This window comes from Diorhabda carinulata, chromosome 5, assembly GCF_026250575.1.
Source record: "Diorhabda carinulata isolate Delta chromosome 5, icDioCari1.1, whole genome shotgun sequence".
NCBI lineage: Eukaryota > Metazoa > Arthropoda > Insecta > Coleoptera > Chrysomelidae > Diorhabda > Diorhabda carinulata.
This window is the reverse complement of record NC_079464.1, coordinates 27306187-27330457: the sequence shown is the minus strand read 5'-3', so window position 1 is coordinate 27330457 and position 24271 is coordinate 27306187. Positions and strand designations below refer to the sequence as shown.

Here is a 24271-nt window from a genome sequence, read left to right as displayed (position 1 = left end):
GAGGACTGCTACTCAAGTATCAAGAGATATGGCAGCAGTGATGTGTATATATCACATCTAACATTGTCATCATAAAGACTTTTTGTGATGAAGCATCATCTCGAATTTTGCTGATTTTCCGAATTCAGTATTGGTCGCAATTCGCTATAGGATGAGTTTCGTGAGGGGCGTCCAAAATCAGCTGTTGTGCGTAAACTGATACTACAGGATCGTCATGTGACATACCATGAGATTGAGGCATACTTGATCATCAGATCTACTAGCATATATTCAATATTGTATGAATATTTGGCTGTCAAAAAGATTTGTTCGCGTTGGATACCGCATAATTTGAAAATCGCTAGAAAAACGCAACGTAGAACGGTCAATTTAAAATTGTTGACCAGCATTTGTTTGCCACAAGTGAGAAAATCAGGGCATCCAATCGCAGACGAATCATTTTTCACCACAAAAATGCTAGTTCTCTCATATCAGTTTTAACAAAAACGTTTCTGGACAGTCGAAACATCGAATTGATGGGTTATTTGGCATACAGTCCTTGTTAGGCACCTGATGATTTTTTCTTATTCCCGCAGATCAAAAATAAATTGTGAGGTCAACGTTTTTCTACACCTGAAGAAGCGGTTCAAATCACATGTTTTGGAGATACCTCAATCGGAATGAAAAAAAATAAATCAACAGGTGGTGATAGTTTATAGGCTGGTTTTCAATTAAATTCTATCAGCCCTCTAGCGAGAGGTTACAGCCGGAAACATTTTCATTTTTCCCTTCGCCTTCTCTTAGGGAGCGAAAATGTATTTATTATCCATTTACTCATTTCCTCCATTTCCTCCATTTTTATCGTCTTGTGCCAGTATCATCAGTTGATTCATTGTCTGTTGCCTTTGTTTTGGAATATCTGCTATTTCTTCGTTTTATGTTTTCCTTGATTTGCCTCTTTTCCCTCTCCCTATAGTTCTTGTTTTTCGTATTCGTTTCATTATCCATTATAATTATGCCCGAGGCATTATTTCCATCAATCTTCATCCTTATTTTATCATAAAATTCATGGATTCGTAGTTCATAGTCCATAATTCGTAGGTGTGAGTGGCCGTGAAGCCGTTGATCACATAGGTCTTCAGATAGGCCCGTCGTTCCCCTCTTGACGTTACTAAAGTCCGATGTCCTTTGAGAAGCCGATCAGGCGCTTTGGCTTGAATCCTTTAATGTCGTTAGGCAGGTTGTGGGGTTCGCCCAAGTGTTTAAACCGCGTCCTTGTGACTGCAGGGCACTCACAGATAATGTGTTCTCCAGTTTCGTCCTCTTCCATGCACCAGCGGCACACAGGATCAACCGTGATGTCCGTTGTATGAAGATGACGTCCTAGACAGCAGTGTCCGGTTAGGATCCTGGTCACTAGTTGTTGAGAAATTAATTATTTTTTCTCGTTTTTTCATATAAACATTTGATATTGTTTCTTAATTTCACTTTAAATCCTCATTGTCAAATTCTTTTTGAATGTCTATAAAAAAACAAGGTATACTTTTCATTCATTTTCAATTCTTTTCTACTAGTTTATAATTTACTGAACAATTATTTGTACGTCGTTAATTGTCTTTGGTATGAAGGGATTTGTTTGAATAAGAAAGTAAGTTTGAAAGCACGGAAATGAAGGGTTGTATAATCTTTCTTTATATTGATGAAAATTAATTAAATGTAAACATTTTTCATTATAAAAAAGCTAATGTTGGTCGAGTACGTTTCATAAAATTCCTTCCCGATTTCGAGTAGCTTAAATGAATAACTTTAAACACCCGAGAAGAAACTAATTTTCCAAGAAATGATACAAAAATTGTTTCATACTTATAAACGGATCTAATGTTGATCAAAGAAATTTGATACATTCCAGTTTCCCGAAACTTTTCTCGTTGAAGGTAGAATTAAATTCCAATCCCTTTTAGGACTTTCTGATCTGTATAGCAGCCCGATCCAATAGAAACTTGCGAACGTTTTTAGGCAGAGATCGTTTAATTAAACGGTCGGCTAAATTTGGTAAGAAAAATTATTTTCTTAGTCAAATAAAATGGATAAATGTCATATTAGAACGGTAATATAAGTGTTCAATGATGAATATTGTGTTATTATATGAATATTGGTTAAGATTAAGTATTCAACAGAGCATTCGATTTTTATCATTCATTGTCAGGACTGGACTCTAGAAATGCGGACAAGTGACGGATGCCAAAGTCCTCCTGAATAATTTGAAAAATCTTCCATAATAATCAGTTATTATGAACTTTTTTAAATAAAAACTGTATAGTGCCGCTACCATACTAAGAAAAAATAAATTCTTGTAGCTAGATATTGCTTTTACAATATTACTTTGTTTATTTTGATATAGAGGATTTTCCAATAGGGACTTGACAACTTTGAATTCAGTTTGTGAACGCTCCTTTTTACTAAACATCGAACTGTTACTATCAGTTTATTCAATAGACATAACCTTTTCATCATGGTGAGGTACACGAACGAACAACGTTTCAGTCGGTGTCCGCTACTTTAGAAAGTAAACTCCGATTTTCGGTCGTAATTCTCGACCTAGTAGACAGGCAGTTAAAAGTTTCGTGAAAAAGTTTGAGTATACATATTCATTGTGTGATGTTGCCGTGCCAGTGAGACTACGAGTTGGTCGAAATGTCGAAAATATCGCTGCCGTTGAAGCGTCCGTGGCAAATGATACAAATTAGTCAATCCCACGGCGTTCTCAAGAGTTGGGCATCGCCAAGACCACTTTATGGCGACTTCTGCGTAAGGATCTTACTTTACACCCATACAAGATCAGGCTTACTCAAGAATTGAAGCCGATGGACCATTCGAAGCGACGTACGATCTCCGATTGGGCTTTGGAAAAAATGCACCAAGATGATCAATTTCATCGCAAAATCATCTTCAGTGACGAAGCTCATTTATGGCTCAATGGGTTTATCAATAAACAAAATATGCGGTATTGGACGGATGAAAATCCACATGTGCTTAATGATAATGCTTCATCCACAAAAAATAACTGTTTGGTGCGGTTTGCATGCCAGCGGCGTCATAGGGCAATATTTTTTCGTCGCCACATTACTGTGAATGGTGATCATTTGGAATTGGAATATATGGACTTGAACAGCATATGGTTCCAACAGGTCGACGCCACAAGCCACACAGCCTCTAGATTTTTTCCTTTGGGGCTATGTCAAGTCATTGGTCCATGCTAATAAGCCTACGACGTTGAAAAAGCTCAAAGCTAACATTGAACGCGAAATAGCAGCCGTTGTGTGACCAAATCATGGAGAATTGGGTCCAACGAATCAACCGCTGCAAACGTGCTCGCGGTGGCCATATGACCGAAGTTGAGATCCATTCATAAATGTTTTGAATGTACTTCAACCCGATAATAAAGTTTTTGAAATATCTCGAATGGTTTTCAGTTAATTTTGAAAAAAAGATGTCAAGTCTTTATTGGAAAATACCTTACAACGATACTAGTTAGAGCGTGCCACAATGTATTTTTTGATAACATCAGTTCCGACTCTTCAGTTTCTGTACAAAATATTAAAAGACGTAGCGAAGGATCCGCAACACTAGTTTCAAATTTTTTGTAAAAAAAGTGTTTCAGGACACCCTGTATAAAATATGACAATTCCATACAGTTTCTCCTTTCAAAATTTCAAATTGCGAACAGCTTCGACACGGAAATGAACGAACGGCATACCCGTGTGAAATAAAAAATTTGATTGTCCGACGAATGTGTGTTTTCATTTTACACACAGGTCGATGATTACCGATGTCTACATTTCCAAAAGGAAGGATTTCTGCGATAAAAATGACGATAATGACCAAGAGAACCTGAAATTGTAGAAAGAGCCAGACAAATTTGAAACAGCTTCTGATGAATTTTAGGTTTGTAATTATGACATGCAGCTTCAATTCTTCTAGCTAAAATCTACAAACCCTTATTTTTGGAATTGTGAACCTCGATAATTTGTTATTATTAACAATTTGTATCGAACTTATTAGACATCGCTGAGAAAAATGTATGGAGCTGAAAGGAGATTACGTTGAAAAATAAATATATTTTTTCAAAAATTTGTGTGTTTCATTCGTTGGACCAGGTACTTCTAGGACCATCCTCGTACTTGCATCTTCTGTAATGTTAATTAGAACTACTGGTTGATTAATACTACGAGTTTTATTTGAGTGTCAAGAGATACTGATTATTGCTTATTTCATGTTCTCTAATTTGAATGTCAATTAACCCATATTTCTATTTTCTATGTCTAGTCCTACTACTAATCACTTTCCTTGAGAATTTAAGAATACATTTCTTTTAAAACAATATTTTTATCATTAATCATACAAAGATCCATTATTTTATATCCGTTGTGATTTTTTTTATTTCTTCATGATGAATGGCACAAACACCAATCTTCAAATCATACATTTTAAGGTTAATCAAGCAGTTTTTTGTTCTATTTTAAGAGTTTCTTTCTTTTGTTACAAATTTTTATGATGACAAAAATTATTATCACAAAATTCAAGAACGTTATCAAAAATAGAGTAACGAACAAACAAACAAATAAATAAAAAAACTCTGCATAAATCCAGAATAAGCCTCCCTAATACATGTTTTTGAAGATACATATATCCAATACAAACTTACAAGTCATTATGAAATTCGAGACTTCCAAAATTATGGCTTTTAAAATCTGAACCTTATAAAAAAGGTAACATTATCTATATTTGTAAAATGGCTCGTTCTATTATACAATCTCCTGAGAAATCCCTAATCTACAATCTCCAGAAAATCAAGATCATCTTCATATATGTCCTCTGCAGCTTTTACTGCTGCGATTTTTTAAATTCTTTCAATACAATAAAGCAAAAGAATTTCTTATTAATTATATAATATATACAATAATATTGTGTTATACCTATAGCGATAATTATTGCTTCTGCTGTGTTTTTCATTACAAAATTACCTGAATTATAGGTTAAAAACTGTTAAACTGAAAATTAAATGAGATTAAGCTCCCGATTTCACGGGTTTGATTGAATGATAGTTTAAAGACTAAAACTTTGTCTAACACACGATGCAAATAATAAAACAGGATTAATCCAGTGTTAAAGTTTAAACAATTGTTATCCTTTACAGTACAAGTGGCCATTTTTTTTGTCACTGTCTCATAAGTTCTCGTATTTTCTATGAAAAAAAACTTTTTCCATATCATCGCACACATCCGTAAACGAAGTAAGCGTCATCAATTCAGGTATTCACCGAAAGTACACCTGTCAATAGGAATACGTTCGGTGGTCATAACTCTTTGTCGAAAACTAGAAATGCAATAAATTCAATCATATTTCCCTATTACACGAGTCGTACACAGTTTATTTTAGTCATTTATCTGAATTTTTTGCCAATATTCGTTTATGATATCTCTTTTATCTTTCGCAAATACCAACTAAGATGCGTAGTTTTTTTTCCTACTTTTCTACGTTTTGTTCGGAGAAAGAAATAATGTCTGCCTTCGAAATCATAAACTCACAATAGCCTTGTAATGTCGCCGTCTGTTGATTTTTTCATTCGCGGTTTTTATCCATCACAAAAATGGTTGCAACATCAAAATCAATAGGACAAAGACGGGTGAGAGTTACCCTCGAGTAAAAATACGAACATGATTTCTATAAAGACCTAAAGTCATAAAGCAACTTTTCCTTTGTAAGTATGTAAACTAATATTCTCAAAAAATTCATTACTAAATAAAAATTTTCGTCATAATTGAGATATACGAAGTAGCACAAGCAAATCATATCAAATAAATTATACACGTATCAAATGATACGAGTTCAAATCATTATGTTACGGAAATTCAGTCATAGCTTGGAAATTACTAAGGAAGCAACGAGTAGATAGAAGAGATTTGAATAAAAAAGAGCTTACGCTATAGCACATGAAAAAACTGAATTAATATTTTTTTTAATACAACTAAACAGGAATCTGTTCTATTCTATTCATTCTGAACCCCAAATAAATAGAAAACACTAGTTTACAAGGAAACTATTACACAAAATTTTCTCTTAAAATAAAATTGAAAGAGTAAACTGGAATTTTCGTTAAGCACTATAATAAGTTTAGTTAAAAAGATATTTGAAAAACTTACCAGCGAATATAAAGAATAATATCACCACAAACTTACTAAAATTTACTTTGATTTGAACACTTAAGTGTAGATACGTAGAGGACGATTTTGAATACATTCCGAGGTTTTATTGAATTTCTCAAAAGGAGTGGGAGGTCGATAACAAATTAATTGCTCCAAAAATTAGAATGTTGGACTAAATAAATTGTTAATTTAAGAATAAAAATCTACCTGTTTCTACTAAGGTTTTTTTACATAGTACATAATAACACAAAAATCTATTTATTCCATAATATGGTCCGAATTGTATATTTTATTTTAAATATTTTTTATTTGTTAAATACACTGTTATGCGAGTAAGTGTTCTGTCGCTGAAAACCGGAGTAGTTGAAACAACTTAAAAAAAAGTAATAAAGTAATTTGACGTCAACTGACAACAAAAATAGTACGTAGTACGTTGGTCTATAATACTTTCAGTTTTTAAGAGTGAATTTGATTGATATAGTTCTCTATTAGAAATTATAATAATTAGTAAGCGTCTACTAGCTATTCATTAAAAATGGCAATATCTAAAGCTAATTCTTCAAACTCAATTGTGTTGAAATACCTAATTATTCGGTAGTATTTTTTCATTATTCTCATTTACATTTTATCATTGAAATACCTGTAAATACACCGTGATTAAATTTATGAATAAATAAAGAGAAAATGGGGCAGAATGATTGATTACGTCTGGTTTAACATTCATTTTAGACACAGAAGTTACTTTTCTCTTTCCGACTGTGAAAATGAATTGTTTTATAACTTCTCCTAAGTAGTGCTAATTTTTCAGCCAAGACAAATATCAATTTAAATTCACCCTTATAAAAACATATCTCCTTATTGTTACGCAGCTAAAATTGTGTTTGTACGAGGAGTATTCGTAAATTTATATCAAATATCTATCATCCATAAGTATTAAGAGAACCGAAAAAGGAAGAAATTGTTGTTAATACAGAACATTCTTAAGCATTATAATTATGGAGTGGTAGTCGAAACATCAGTTACAACAAGAACTAACAAATAACTCTACACACAAAAATTTTAGTTCAGCCTCAGTCTTCAATTACCAGTAATGGTGTAATGGTAGTGTAAACAGTATGGTCAATATGAATATATCAACAAATCAATTTGGTAGACACAAGAAAATTCACCATGTTTCTACCTAATATTCGTCTTAGATGATATTTGCTTAGGTAAAATTATTTTTAGTCGAAATTATCACGAATGATTTATATGATTACCAGAAGGGACTTCAATTAAACGATGAAACTAAACATTCCTGCAAGTGAAGAGAAGGATGAAAAATCCTGATCTCACGGCATTCCATATCTAATAACCTAAGTATCCTTAAATCATGGTACGATTCTAATTTTCTCCGTTTGAACCTTTCTAAAACTGAAGATTTATCGTATAAAAACATATCGCTGCCTTTTTTATCGAATAACATCACCATTGACGTCGTTGAATCTGTAAAATACTTAGGGTTTCTTGCGGATAATTCCTTAAAATGGGAGTTACATATTGCCACCTAATTTAAAAAATTAAGTTCCTCCTTTTTTACGCCGAGATCAGTTTCCAAAGAACTGGACTTATCCACATCATGAGCAGTCTCCGATATGCCCTTCCCTTTTTTAATACGTGTGGTGCGACTCAATTTGAGCGAGTCATCAAACTACAAAGGAAAGTTGTCAGATATTTACTCGGACTAAACAGTAGGGCTCACTGCAGGGACTTCTTCAAAAGATTATAAATTCTGACTCTTCTTTTCTTAATCATGTCTGAATTCGTTTGCCTAATTCGTAAGCACGCTTCCCCAATTTCAGGAAAGTCGTTACACTGCTATCCACTTAGAAACGTGGAGCACGACCTCTTCCTACCTACTTTGAGGGCTCAACATTTCACATTGCAAAGAAATGCACAATCACTTGCCAATTGAAATCAAATCGATAACATCTTTTTCTGCATTCCGCAATAATTTGTGGGGATATTTGCTAGGCGTACTTATTTACTAATTATTGCCTATAAGCTTGTTACTCGTTGTGGTTTTCTTCTGTATATTGAAATTTTGTTTTATTTATATCTTTATTCAATTATTTTTATATATGTTTTCAGTTTTTACAAGCTTTTGTCTACAAACTACTAATTTAATTTCTTGCTTTTCAACAGACCAAATAAAAATAAGAAATAACACTCTATTAGGCTAACCACACAAGGATGGAGAATGAAAAACAAACAACGGATGAAGTAATTTATGAATAATTGTTGTGGAAAAACTGGAACCAAACAGATGGTTTGTCAACCTCAGGTGATATAGATATGCATTCACCAACTTTCATAAATAGTTGTTTGGGATTAATGGATACCCTGACAAGCACGAAAGCGAAATTATTAAGATTTATCTTCTCCATTCATAGAAAGATATATGGAACGATCTCTTCACCGAGATATTAAGCTAATATCTGAAATGGTTCTTTGCGAATTTCGGTATTACAGTGACATTTGTTCTAAAATTTATCTCATTTCAATTCCTTATTCCATCGATACAAATTATATCAATAAGACACATTTTCTAAAGTTTTATGGAAATAATTCAGATGTCTCTTCAAAAAAAGAGTATTTAATAATTACTTCAACAACTCTTAATTGAATGAGAAATTTCATTAAATTCTAATTTTGTTTCATTTCGATCAATCTAACGGATTAGAGAGTTCAATTTTTTAATCCATTGAAGATAATTTATAATAATGCAGCGAAACAGATGCTGGAAAACAGAAATTTTCAACAATATACTTTGTTTCTGAAACCATACTATTGGAAACAACAAATGAAATGTGAAAAACTCATGAAATCATAGAGACCAGAAAATCATACACTACTAAAAACTATTTATTATCATATTTTTGAAAAGTCTACTATTTTTATGGTGGAGAGAAGCGTCTGAAATAAAAATTTTGGAACATGTTGGTTCTTTTTACTCTAATATCTGGTTTGGAATAAAAAATTTACTTTGTTTCATCCCATTGAGAACAAAGAATGACTAAAGAATTGTAATGAGACGATTGAATGAAGCATGATTGAATGAAATGGAGTTGGTTTCCAAAGTAATAGGGTATTAAATGGTAGAGGAAATAGAGCACAAAATTTCTAAGCAGTGATCATTCTATTCGGGAAAATTTGTGAGAAAGAATTATGAGTAAGAAATGAAAGTTGCATTTGTATAGGGGATAAATGCAATTTGAGAAGAGTTTTTTTTGTTGTGAAATGAAAAATTTATCGGAAAATACTCTATTGTTAAAATTAGTTATTTCAATATTTCAAATTTAAATCGCTAAGTACAAATATAATAATACATCATCAACTTGTAAACTTTTAATATTTTATAATACACAAAATGCTTATGTTAGTGGTAAATGGTATTTATAACTTTTTACAATTCGAAAAGGAGTGTAGAATTCTCAAAATTGCATCAAATAAGTGTCTTGTTATTTTCATTAAAATAGCTGGAAAACAAATTAATTCATGAGTACAGGAGTTTGTTATAAATTTGATTGAATATTTTTAAGTGGAAAAAAACAACGGCGAACTTTTTCAGTTAAAATCTATTTAAGGACATTTCTATACATATTATATATTTCAGAGAGTGGCAATTGCGCTAAAAATATCAGGAAAAGTGGTATACTTTGTCGAAAAAAGATAGGTAAATAATCAAAATCTTCCAAAACCATTTAGTCGGACATCTCGAATAAAACTAAAAACAGAGGATGTACCAGACGGAACCAAAATGGCAGTAAGGTATATCTTAAAATAAACTTTAGGAAAATTAAGATTTCATATCATAGTGCATATAGAATTATTCATATAGTGTGATTTTTCATCACTTGCTCATAGTATATGTTATCTGATATTCTCAGAAAATTAGTGATTTAATGTAAGTCAAAGTTTGAAACTTTTTATTTTCTAGAAGTACATGTAATTGTCAAAACCATAAATGAAATACTGAAGAATACGGAAATTCTTTGTATTGGAAGTACCTCTCAAGACTTGAACTATTACAAAATGCTAAAATAAAGCGAATAGAAAATGTATAATGTCATTGATGAATTCTTCCGGAAACATAATCAAGAATTCTTAAGGTTACTGCCCTACCCATGCGAATTTAATGCTATTGAACTTATTTGGGCCAACTGCAAGATATATTATGATAAGTATATTGGTAGATGGTGATGAAAGGGTCTTGAATATATGGAAAAAAGTGTAGTGCAAATGTGTAGGATAATTGTGTTAACACACCAACAAAATAATTCAAGACTGGTTTACGCAATCTATCAACTTCTGTTGTTGTTGTTACATATGATGTTGCTTACTCACAAAACAGAGTTTTCCTGAAAAACTGGCTATTTATAAGGTTTGAATTTGATACTGACAGACACACACAGTTATGGTTCAGTCTGTTAATCAATTTGAAGCTTTCTGATAAAATATATTTTTTGTTTTGTTTTATAGTGCGCAAATAAACAAAGATGACGGTTTTCTGATGCTCAAACACGCGACATAATTGTCCATGCGCGAAACAGGGAAACTTTAAGTTGATTCCACAAACTCCCAACGACTGGAGTAGCACTTTATTGTAAGCGTTTAAAATCGAATGGTAAATCCGTTGGAGTCATCGGTATACGCGGGATCAAAACATTCTCTCCTTTGTATTTTCTCGATTTGTCTCTCTCTGGTCGTCAGTACGGTTAGTACGTGAGGTAGCTCTTCGCTTTTTGACTTCGATTTGATTGACTGCGGCGTCCTATATCAGGTTGACTTATCCTAGGCATTTTCAATTATGATTGATCAAAGTGAGAAAAGTTCTAGCGCACTTAGCAGTAAAGTGTCACTATCACAAAAGATCAACAAAAAAGAGCACATAACTTGAAATGTCACTATCATCGAGGTAAAGAAAGTTCTCGCGCTCGTAGTGGTAATCCTCACTCTTTGTCTGAGGTGGTAAATGAGGTGTGCAAAATGTATCAAAATAAAGTATTTCTATTGTACCCCTCTGAAATAATGTCGAAAAGCAATATTCCGAAAATGTATTTCGCCGTTCTTCAAAGAGAAAAACAGCTACTTTCCTGGCTAATAACTCGACGAATATTAAATAACAACCATTCTGAAGAGCGTGATGTAAATAGATCTTTTGTCGATATCAACATCCCCAATGGCTAGCCATTGCAAGGAGAGGGTGTAACTACTGACTAGTTTCGACGTTATTACGTCTCATTAGAACAGTGTAACATCCCTCGTTCGGGCTTGAGACCCGAGCTGAAGACAACGTCAAAGAGCGTCGCATTTGATACATGTAGTTAAACATTTTCCGGCGAATGCTAAGTGGCGTTATCCTCACTTCCAACTGGGAACCATTGGTCGTCGATAAAATAGATTTCGATGGTGAATGAGGTGTGCAAAATAGAGGATTTCTACTATTCACCTCCGAAATCATTTCGAAAATGTATTCTGCTGTTCATCAAAGAGAAAACAACTACTTTTCTCGAAGAATATTGAATTAAAACAATTATATAGATAGATAGATAGATAGATAGATAGATAGATAGATAGATAGATAGATAGATAGATAGATAGATAGATATTGTGCCAGTAATAATAAATACTAGTCAGGAAACCTCAGATTCCAAACCGGATAAACTCTAAAGAGAGATTTTCTGCTGCAACTCCACAGTCTTTAGTTAAATATTCTGCTTTCAACGTTACACGAGTGTGAATCTACTAACGATATGAAGTTTATAAAGTGTAATTTCGAGAGAACACTCAGTTGATAGACTAAATATTGTGTTATTTTTGTGAATTACATATATATGTACCTACTTATATAAAATCTAGTCATAGTGCAAAAAAATCAGCTCTATTCACACTATATATCAATACTTTTATCAAGTGTTTTGCCAGAAAAAGGTTAAAAGTCAAATTTAATTTTCAATTACCAATTCGTAGGACCACCTTTGGAATATTCGTCGTAACGATTATTTCTACTAATTACACAAAAAATTGTATTTGATTGAGATTCATTACTTTCACATCAGTATCAATATGACTGATTTTATTGATACTTGTTATGGTAGTGCATGCCGTAATGGGCAGTTAAAATTATGAATAACCGATTTTCCTTTTTCTATTACGTACGTGATGAATTCATCTACATTTTTCCCTAGCAAATGATTTAGTTAACCCTACTTTTGTTATGTAAATTTCAAAGCATATTGACTGGAAGCGTATAGTCCAAAAATATAACCATAAATTATACTACGTAGACAAAACTATCTCACCATCCCACACACATTTTCCTTCACAAGACTGTGTTTGAAAGATAATGTCCTTATAAATCTCGCTGATGTTGTATTAACTTAAACTGGACTAACTTTATTTCCAAAGTAGTTGCTCAGTTTCTTGGTCCATATCTAGGGTCATCCGGAAAGTTTTAAGTGGACTTAAACTTTTCAAAATAGAATGATAGATGGGCGGTTTAAATGTGAATTACAAAAAAAAAACAAAAATTAAAGTTTTCATCTTCTTTATGAGTTTGTCTGATTATTTTTGCAGGATTTTCTCTTCTCTATGGACTGATACGAGGGTATTTCAATACAGACATCTTTTTTAGTTTTCAATGTACTCTCTATTAGGGTTAGTACATTTATCCCATCATTATTCTTTCGTTTTAGCAATACATCTGGAGAGAAAGATTGTTCGGCCTACGCAGAAGACTGATTTTCCGCACATGTGACTTTATTAACGAAAGAAAATCGGTCACCATCCAAGTGGCTAAGTTTTGCAAAGTAGCGATAATCGCTAGAGGTCAAAACTGTTTTATTATAATGATTTTGAAGAGATAATTCTTATTTCTTGAATGGGGCCTTTGTTGTGTCTACATAGCTTTTGCGCCGATAAAACCGATAAAAAATAATTAATAAAGTACACACCCGCTTAAAATGTGTATGGTATCGATATTGTGGGTGTATTTTAATCTGAATACGACTGTCAACCGTATGTTAAACTCATGATAGAGTACAATCTTCCAATTGTGCCACATGGTACTGCAGATTCTTTCATGTATCCATCGAACCATTTTGAATTTGTGTTAGAGTCAACTCTTTTCATTTACTCTATACACGTTCCTCTACACGATTCATTTTGTTACTTAGAAGTGGGTCTTTCGAATTCAATCTTCTATAGTCAGCAACAAGTTTATGTTTGTCTATTTGTTTCTAGGATATATAATATAGGATGGCAACTAAGTACTTTCGTTTTTTTACTGATAGAGAGCGTTGCTTTATTTTTTGAATAACTTATGTTAGTGCTGTACTTTGTCGTTTGTCACGTGATACTGATAACATTGACGTAACTTTAGAAGTAAGTAGTGCGTGATTTTTATTAAAGCTATTAAATGAACAACGTTCTGTTCGGCCTACTGAAGTTGATGATGACCAAATTAAAGTCATTATCGAAGAGGATCGTTATATAACTGTTCGAGAGGTTAAAGAAGGGGCTACATATATTGCACACAACAATTGAAAAACACTTAAAATGTCTTGGGCTAGTTAAGAAGCTTGATATTTGGGTAGGTAACAAATTGAAATAAATTCATTTAACAAAAAGAATGAAAATTTGCGATATGCACCTTAAACTGTTCTGTGTAATAGCATAGTGTGAAAACGATCATGGGGCAAACACAATGAACCAGCACAAACCACATCGAAAGCTGAAAAACAACAAAAAAGCTCATGTGTCAGTTTGGTGGGATTACACAGATGTTGTGTTTTTTGAGCCCGCTCCAAGGAACCAAATGATTAATTCTGATATTAACTCTAAACTATTAATGAAGATGGATGAAGCAATCAATGAAGAAAATATCGGAAAGGTTTATTGTTCCACCATGATAATGCAAGGGTTCACACATCATTAGTAATTCGTGGGAAACTATTGAAGTTTGGCTGGGAAGTGATGTCACATCCCCCATACAGCCCTGATCTGGCGCCATCTGATTACCATTTGTTTCGAAGTTTGCAGAATTCTTTGAATAGTCAAACTTTCAAAAATGATGATGACATTCAATCGTACTTGATTCAGTTTTTTGCTGATAAGGACCAGAAATTCTATAAGCGCGGAATTACGAAGTTGTATTATTTTATAATATAAAAACAAAATTACTTTTTCGCCAACTCATAGATTCTAATGTGGTTTCATGGTAAATGATGATTCGATATGAAGAACACATGAGAAAACAATTATTAACTTCTTTAAGATTGGGTTTCAATACAATTTACATTTCCAACCACATATTATACGATTTATACATGCAAATATTTATATTTAACACCATAACAAAATTTCAAGTAACTATATTATATTTTTACCTGTCTCAGTTTGGCTGGTACAGGTTCAGATGAAAATCCTTGTTGGAACCACCCCGTGAAAGAACCCACAGCTAAAGCACCGGCTAACACCAACAAAGTGAAGCACAGAGCGACTAGAAGTCTGCTCTGACTAGAAAGCACCATCGCCATATTGTCGAATCGATTACATTACAACACAATGGCGACTCGTATAGTATTGGTATGGCAAAACATCTTGAAGAGCTTTGATGATTTGATTGAGTTAGGATTAAATGCTTTTAAAGATCAGTACTTACGGCAAAGTTGGTATTTTTTAATCTAAAAATTATCATCTAATCTTACTGAATACACTGTTTACACCACCACTACACCAACACTCACAATTACACTGTCTGACACGCGTTTTGATAACTAAGTTATCGTCCTCAGAGACTGAAGTGAACTGTTTACCTTCAGTTTCTGAGGACGATAACTTGGTTATCGAAACGTGCGCCAGACAGTTTAATTGTAAGTGTTGGTGTGGTGGTAGTGTGTGGTAGTGTATTTAGTATGAATATCGCCAACGGTTCCAGAGATTCCAACTTAGTTATCATATAATTTATGTGTGGGTAATTAGATAGCTTAGCAAATATAATGGAAGTAATAATATAATATATCAAGTAATGAGATATTATTCGACAAGAGTATAACATCTATGTAGGTAAAAATAATTGAGCACGTGTTTAATACTCTACTTCATTTACAAATATATATACAATGCGGTCTATATGTATGGAATAATTTTATTTTAGTAAAAAAACAAGTCGATTTCTATTTTTTAATTGACAATTTACAGTATGAAAATATTAGTCCCTCCAGCAAGCTCTCTGAATTATAAGCGCCCCCTTTTAAATTAGATAGGGGGTCGTGTCGAATCTTGTTGGAAAGGGATTTTAGTCCTCTGTTCAGCAATATAAAGTTGTAAAGATGTAAAATTTTTATAATGTCTCCATCACAAAACTTAACGTAGAATGAAGTTTATATGTTTCATTGTACAGTGAAATGTGATCTAGTACTGCATTGAATGAAAATACTGTTTGGCTTTTGATGGAGAAATTTCTTACAACAGGAAGTTGTAAGAAGCTTGTGATTGAACAAGCGCCTCTACTTAAATTGCTTCAATGGATGCTGATCCCGAAATATCAATCAAATATCGATTCGTAATTACAAACAAAAGTAAGATACGTTTAAAAAGAATTTATAAAGCTTATAAGGTATCTTCACAAAGCCAAAATTTGTTACAATTCGTAAGAAACAAAGAGGTCTCAGATTTGTTTTTCTTTTGAGGAACTAATTTTTCTTTATATACCTTGTTCGGTCTTCCTAACGTTGGCAATCACCAAAACAAAAGTGAACTGTTGCCATAAGAAGACAACCATCTCGCAAATGAACAGGAAGTGTCGTACATCAAGATTTTAGTCAGAATCTGTAGTAAAACTTTTAGACGAAGAGATAGAAGCGAGTTTAACATGTCATCATCGTGCATACTATTGTTTGGAAGTAGTACGGAATGGTTTAGAGGGTTGCTGACAGCTCTTAGCATATAGAGGATGGAGTCTAGAGGTTGAAAATGGAGTCGCACACGTGATATGACAGCTGTCAGTAACTCACACATTAGATACTGAGATAATTTGACAACTGAGCGATATTTGAAACGTATACAACCTGACGAGTGACCAGAAGCCAAACCATATATCAAATGCATGTCGGATTATTTACTTCACTACCATATTGAAACTTTAAATACGATGTGATAATCATTGGTGACAGATTTCGAAAAGATTGACACCAAACTGACATTAACAAATTCAGTCGCTCGAGATTTTTAACTGAATATCACGTAGTAGCTTATTTGACAGTAACCTACTAGATGAAAAATTACTATTAATCTCTTTCAAGTTTCTCCTTATGACGGTAATATTATCTTTGTTATGTATATAGTACAAATGTATTTATTTATACATTAGTTCTCCATGAAATGTATGATTGTGTTCCAATATCTCCTATGTGTATTTTCAATAAATAATAACAATTTGTGATAATTTCGTTGAGAATGTCTCTTTATAGTGTACCGTTTGCTTGGCATGTACAACGATCTAAAAATCTACAATCTCCTAAACCATAAATTCCATGAGTTGAACAAAGGTACCTTTTTGTTAGAAAATTGATTGAAGAATTCATTTTTACTATCTTTAGATTGTACAAGTTCTTCCTGTAAAAGTTACGGACTGTTAACCATTGGGCATGAGCCGCCTCTGGTTCTCAGATACTAGTGCAGAATTATTTATTCCGTCAAACACTACATGGACATACGTAATGATCCATTTAAAATTCATAATGTTAGAATGTATAATTTAGAAAATATATTTAAATATAAGTTCTAATTTATGAATTTCAAGGGCCTATTACTTAGAATCAAGTCATATAATATTTTTTTTTAATTGAACAGTTTATTTTCACGTCATCTACTCACTTCTGAATTTTTTTCAACTCCCCGTGAACTAGATTTTTAAAAGTGGGCAAATGTGATCTTTCTGATTTCTAGAACATTAGTCAAATTTATCACAACAATATCCTTGTAGTAGCCTTGGTTGTACCATGGAAAGAAATACGCATCTCTTCTACTACACTGATTCTCATCAATGATTTTGTCACGATTCAAAGTGATTTTGATGTATTTGAAATAAGTTCAATTTTTATCAGCTTTTGTATATCAAATTTTGTGAATTAAAGGCGCTTTTCGATTATTTCTAGTTATGATTTGACAATTTCAATCCTCATAACACATATAACTCTGTTAAACTACAGAGAAAATCAATATTCATCCAATTTCGAGGATTTGAGGATCGGACTACGAAGGCTGTCATGGTTACATCAGCTGTAAAATGTTTTAGTAATCGGCTTTACTTGGTCAATCTTTCACCGGATGGTCCGAAATTCTCGAAAAGCCACTAAACGTATTCAGAGTGTAAAAAAACGAATATTAACTTTCAAAGTTATGAAACGAGTTAACAAAGTTCAAGCCATTTCGTTTTGAATGATACTTATTAAATCCAAAGTGAAGGAATTAAATGGATGACAATTTTTAAGAACCGTTGCTGTTGATGTAAATGTTAATGAATGAGAATTAAAAAAGATACAGAAACCATAGTCTAAGTTTAAGTAATAAAATGAGTCCTGGTAAATAACAATGAGAATTAATCTTGTGTTATCTGTGAATAATTTTTTCCAATTCAAAACCCAGAATGGGCATTTTAAAAGACATTTTTTCTTATTCCACCAGTGACTATCTTTATAGGGTATACCGAAAGCTAAGTGGACATGTACGTTGAAAAATATTGGTAATATTATTCTAAAAATTGTTTTTGCGATTTTTTCTCAATTTTTTAAGTTATACAGAGTGATAATAAACTTCTATAATCAGCACCATTACAGAACTCATAAGCAAAAACTATGTCGGCATATTCTGTGGTCGAAAACTGATAAGGAATTTTTAATGGAAGTAAAAAAACCTCTCTCTCTCTCTCAAAGGGTATATAATATCAAAAAACGTCAAACCATCAACGCCAATGATGATTTTAAAAGTTTCTAGAGCTGCTAATTATTTTTATTTGGTACAGTTGATACAATTTGGAGATGTCTGTTTTGAATTAGAAATTGAGATCATAGCACAAGAAAATTTCTTTGAAGCCTATCAACATGGTTGAGAACTTTCTTTCCAGACATTTGATAGAGAAGAGATGGACTTGTTGAATAAATGTTTGGGTTTTGCTGTTTAGGGCAAAAGCGATCTTGGTGAATAGATTGGATATATTCGAAGTTCCTTTATCATGTCGATAGGAATAGGAATATCACCAACGGTTCCATAAATTGGGCTATCCTGACCTATACCTTACCAGGTTTCGGAATCATCTGATAAAATGACAAAGACAAAGAACTTTGGGTGGACGCTATAATAAATGCCTCAATATTAGTGGAAGGTGATGGAAAGTAGATTTCCATTTCATACAAATATTTTTTTTCATTTCAAAGCATGTCTCGTATATTTCATTCGACTTTTTCACATTCTGTATAGATTAAAGGTCACATCTTTCCATAGACATGTCGTATTTTATCAATCAAATAGATCATTCTTTTCCTATCAACTCGCTTCTCATCTGTGAATTCTTGATGTTCGGAATTCTCGTATTAAGACAAGCTCACGGAGATATTTCCGAAAACGTAACTTTATTATTATTTGTGTAGGTGGAAACGTATTCAAATTCATGACAATGGTTTATTTCTGAATATATACGCTGCTGGTAAGGAATTTCTAAGTTTAATTCCATAGAGAGAGAATCAACAAAACCCTCACAAAGTATGAGGTTATCTCACAAATTGGAAACATACTTAAATTAAAAGCATACAAGAAAAATGTGTTCCGAACAGTATGTTAAATAAGGAACCAAGTTACCGCTTTGTAACTATGCATATGTATGTAGTAGAATCAATATACTCGTAGAAGACAAATTGATCACCATTTATTGCCTAAGAAATTGTTTCTTGACAATCAATAGTCGTGAGTTAGAATAACAATAAGAAATTTATTACTGCTCATTGATCTTAAAATTGATATTTAGTTCTATTTCATTGATATCGATCCAACTGGCAAAACCATTTTTTTCAGCAATTCAATTCCAATGGAAACTTATAATTTTTGGTATAAGGAAGAAATATCTTATGGATTGAATTTTTGAAATTATTAAAAACCAACAAAACCGCATCCACCACGGTAATAAATAGCTTTCTCTACTACAGGGGTTGTCTGAAAAGTTAGACTATTAGATAATCCTTATTTCTAAAAAAGTCAGAGCCTAAGTATATATTTTAAATTATACATTCGAATATTATGAATTTTCAATGGATGATTACGTCCATGTAGTTTGTTTGACGGAATAAATAATTCTACACTACTATCTGAAGGCCAGGGGCGGTTAATGCCCAATGGTTAACCATCCGTAACTTTTACCGGGTCTACTTAAAGATAACAAAAATGGCGTTTTAGGAGATATTTAGATCATTGTACATGCCAAGGAAAGCGTGCGCCATGAAGAGACATTCTGGAGAAAATTGTCATAAATTGGAATTATTTGTTGAAAATAATCGCACGAAATATTGGAACACAATCAAACATTTCTAGCTGAATCTAGTACCGTCGAATATCGTATTACTTACATAGGGAAAAAATTGGAATAAACAAAATTTTTGTTGATTAGTCTGAAATAAAAACAAAAGAACTCCTTCGATATCGACACTTTGCTACATACATACTCAACGGAATCTACGAAGGATATATCTTTAAACTTGGAAGAGCATTCCAAGATTCTGCTTTATAGCGTCATAGAGGAAGTATATTTTATCGATCATTATGTTCCCTGTGTTACATGTACCAATAGATATGCCCAAAAAAAAAGTAATTCACTGTATTTAATTCAGGTGAACGTGGTGGCCATGCAAACGGACCTCCCCGACCAATCCACTTATTAAGTAAAACGTTATTAAGAAGATTTTTTATTTTTACATCATTCAGGAAGTGGAGGAGCTCCTTCGTGCAAGAACTGCATATCTTCTCGATTTTTTAGAGGAATATCACATAAAATGGGTAGGAAATAAATTTGGAGGCATTCTAAGTATCTATGACCATTATCAAAAAAATATAGACCTTCTAAATTAGTGTCCACTATTACTGCCCTCATATTAACAGAAAATCGATGTTATTCCTTGTTTAAATTGTACCTTGAGGATTTTCATCTGCCCACAAACGTAAATGATGGGAATTGATGAAAATGTCTCGTGTGGAATCAGATGCATCAGTAAATATTTAAATATCCTCCGTAGATTTCGAAAGTGTGTAGTAGTGCAAGTTACCAACTTCGAACATTTATTATATTTTTTTTGTTTTTCTTTCATAAGTTGTAGGCTAACCATCAAAATTTTTCTACATTTCAATTTCTTTCTTATGTAAGTAGCACAATGTACGACAGTATGCAGTTCAATTGAGTGTGTTTTAATACCTCCTGTAAGTGTTTACAATGAATAATTACAATTTACGATAATTTTCTTCAAAATATCTATTGGCAAGATCAGTGCTGCTATTCTACTTTAAAAGCACCAACTTATTGAACTGCCTCCGTAATATTCATATAATTTATATTAATTTTGTCATCCGTGGGGTAAATTGAAACTATAGAGCTTCCAATTCGTTAACATAATATATCTCTTTGTTATATGTTCACATAATCAATGCAAATGAAGCAATCTAATAATATAGTATGCAACAGCCATAATTACATATTTTTCTTTGATGAGAATTCTGTGTGTGTGTAATTAAAACCCGAAAACAACAAACACGTATTTTCCTAATTAAATATATTTCAAAATACAACATCGCAATTCGAAAATTCCATTAAATTTGTATTATGCTAAATAAATGACAGCTATAGTTAGGATCAGATAGTAAATTCCATAATTTGGTGTTATTTTAACGAATTATGTATGTCCAATATACACAGAGCAGTTTGTAAAATATCACAGTTGTTTAAATGGTTTATTTCTCTTCAAAATCAGATTTATATTTCCTAATCTACTAATACGACGGCGAAACAATAAAACTGATAATCCCATGGAACCGTACGAAATAAATTCCATACCATGAAATATTTTTTTTTATTTTCAACATAGTGTCGTCCTTTTAACGCCTATAAGCTTTTTCAGCGGTGATCCAATCTTCTTAACTCAAATATTAAATCTTATACATTCGACACTTATACATCTAGATTCATTTTACTTTAAAACAAATTTATTTTATGTAACTAACGTATTACCGCTAATATGTACTTGAAGTAAAACTGCAAAAATAAAAGTAGGTAATTTGTTTAGCGGGTAAATTGGGGATGTAGGATTGCATTCTGTCACCTCTCCTATTCAACATTTACTCCGATTAAATATTTAGAAAAGCACTTGCAGAACTATCAGATGACATAAAAATCAACAGAGGAGCAAACAACATTAGATTCGTCTACGACACAGTAACCACAATAAACGTGAAATGGAACTAGGCATCAGAAATCGACCACGAGCTCGGGCTCAACAACATGAAGAAACTAAATACCAGCAAATATATTTATTCACAACTAAAATCAATGCTAGTCAGGTGCTACATATTTTCTGGTTTGTTCTATCGTGTAGAGCACAACCGAGGCTACTTTCAAAAGTTTGGAATCTGTCGAAAAAAACGGGAACTGGAGTATTTTGGCCACATACTAAGACACGACAAATAGGTACCGTCTTTTGCAGTTGGTTGTCCAAGACAAAATGGATAGTAAAGAGGGAACACGGATGGCATTCATGTCTGCACAATCTACGTCAGTGGTTTGGAGTGTCAATTGTTGATCTATTCAAAAATGCAGTAAAGAAGAAGAGAATACCCTTAGTCCAACGTTCACAACCGATAAGGCAATCAGAGAAGAAGAACTAACGTATTAAACATTATTTTATTGTATTTTTCATATTATAAACATCATTTTCCACTAATTTTAGCTGTAAACTTTTATTCTTGTTATGAGTATCATTTTAGAGAAATTGGAATGTCAAAACGGCATATGACACTATGATTGAAATGATATTGAGTCATAATTGAAGACAATTATATATGCACCTGAATTAAAAATTCCATTACAATTAGAATAGTTCTTCAATCTGCTGGGTAGCTGGAAAGCATTATGAAAAAAAGCCGAATGGAGAAGTCATTCTTGGAAAAAATGTGAAGAAATTTTAAACGCGATGAATTAAAAAAATTTCGCACGAATATAGAAAGATGGAGGTGTTTTTTTTTTAAAATGGCGACAGTTATTCTAATAATGTAATCCAATAAATCATTGAACGTTCATTTTTGAAAAAATGTCAAAAATTTTATTGTATTTCACGTCTTTTGACAAAATTACGACGTCATCAATATTTTTTTGAATAGGAAGCTAGGTTTTTTACACTATTTTTTTACAGGAATCGTTCAAACTAGTCCCGTTTACTATTTGACTTGAGGGTAGGACTGATTCACAGGATTTATGAGCATCTGCAAAGTTATAAGCGTCTTTTCATATCTAATTTGTTCCATTAAATCTTCTAAATTGTCTAGTTGGTTAACTTTGACCCAACTTTTGGAATATACCCACAAAAAATAAGAACAAATCAGGTGACTACTATATTGATCCACGTCTTCCAATTCACCTTCCTTGTAATTGGTTATCCATAAACCTTGGAACATTGAGATTATGTATTGGTGAACCATATTGTTTTAACTAAATACTGAGATCCAAGTTTTCCCTATTATTTGGATACGGAAATTCCACAATTAGGCACTGACTACGAACATGATCCCAATATACGCGAAATAAATAAAAACCAATTAATTTTCCCTCGACGATTCCAGTCCAAACACCAATTTTTTGGGGGCACTGGGTGTGTTTTATCTTAATCTAGTGGAAAATTTCCCGATTCCATTAGCGAAAAGTGTGTCGGTTGACAGTTCATTCAAATAAAACGTGGCCTTGTCTGAGAATACTATTAAAAAAGTTTGGATGATCATCACAATTCGTCATGAAGATTTTATATCAAACGCTGGTCCGTATCACATTCTGAAAGTTCGTATGAGTGCAGATTTTCTCCCTTTAAAAACTTTATTATAAACAACTAATATTTTGTTGTAGAATAATTTCTATAGTGTTTCCATGGGGATTAACAAAGTATCTAGCTTTGAATCGTTGCTTATTTCCAGTCTTCCAAATTTTGGAGCATACCTGACGCTTCCCGTTTCATTAAATTTTGGAGAAACTCTGCTTATTGTTAATCTCTAGCAACTGGAGGTCTTTTAAAATGTGTGTCGTGATATGAAGTACATGCTCCTTTATAAAGTCGAAGTCTATCGTTGTAACCTACCTCATAGAATTTCTATACTTCTTCTTTTGGTTGGACTGACATTAACAGATGTTGTTACTAGGTAAGTTGAAGTTTCAATTTTTTTTAGTTATGTCGCTTCTTCCTTGTTTTTGTATATAAAAAAATGCATCAAGTTTTTTTCTTTTAGAGAATATATAAATTGCATCTAAAAATGGATCTATTTGTTCTTCAAGTTTTTTTAATTCTCATTAAATGTAGATTTTCTGTAAAATCAAGTTTCGAAAGCAGAAGTTTTCAACTCATATTTTCGTCTCAATTAACATATAAAACACTGAATGTAGGAATATTTATCAGTATCAGTATCATTAAAACAAGTTTAATTATTTTCACGACAAAAAAATTTCATAAAACAAATAAATTAATCATATCATTTGGGATTCAAAAAAAAATTGAACTTTTTTCTCTCGAAAACTCCTTTTATTTTTATTCTGCAAGTATTTTTTTTTTTTCTAAAAATAATTAAGCTGACGGTAATATAAAAAGTTTGTAGACTTTACTTTGAGAAAATACCATCAATCAATACGAAGCGTCCCACTACGTTGTTTGAATAGCCTACATGAAGTGAGTGACTGGAATACTGAATAGTCAGTTGAAATACCACCAGAGCTTCGAAAATAATTATACTAATAATTTTTCACGAGTAAC

General features: G+C 32.5%; 1 protein-coding gene across 11 annotated transcripts in view; it reads right to left on the bottom strand.

Moving 5' to 3' along the window:
* The window catches only part of LOC130894040 (collagen alpha-1(XVIII) chain), a 577499-nt gene that overhangs the window by 208145 nt on the left and 345083 nt on the right, over positions 1 to 24271 (bottom strand). For 3 of the 11 annotated variants that reach the window (XM_057800572.1, XM_057800575.1, XM_057800576.1), the window contains exon 2: positions 14615 to 14911. The exons of 6 other annotated variants lie outside the window; for them this stretch is intronic. In XM_057800572.1, the coding sequence (XP_057656555.1) occupies positions 14615 to 14764 (150 nt within the window). In that variant the 5' untranslated portion in view covers positions 14765 to 14911. The remainder of the gene's footprint in view (positions 1 to 14614; positions 14912 to 24271) is intronic. 2 more of the 11 variants (XM_057800574.1, XM_057800573.1) reach the window with 2 other exon arrangements.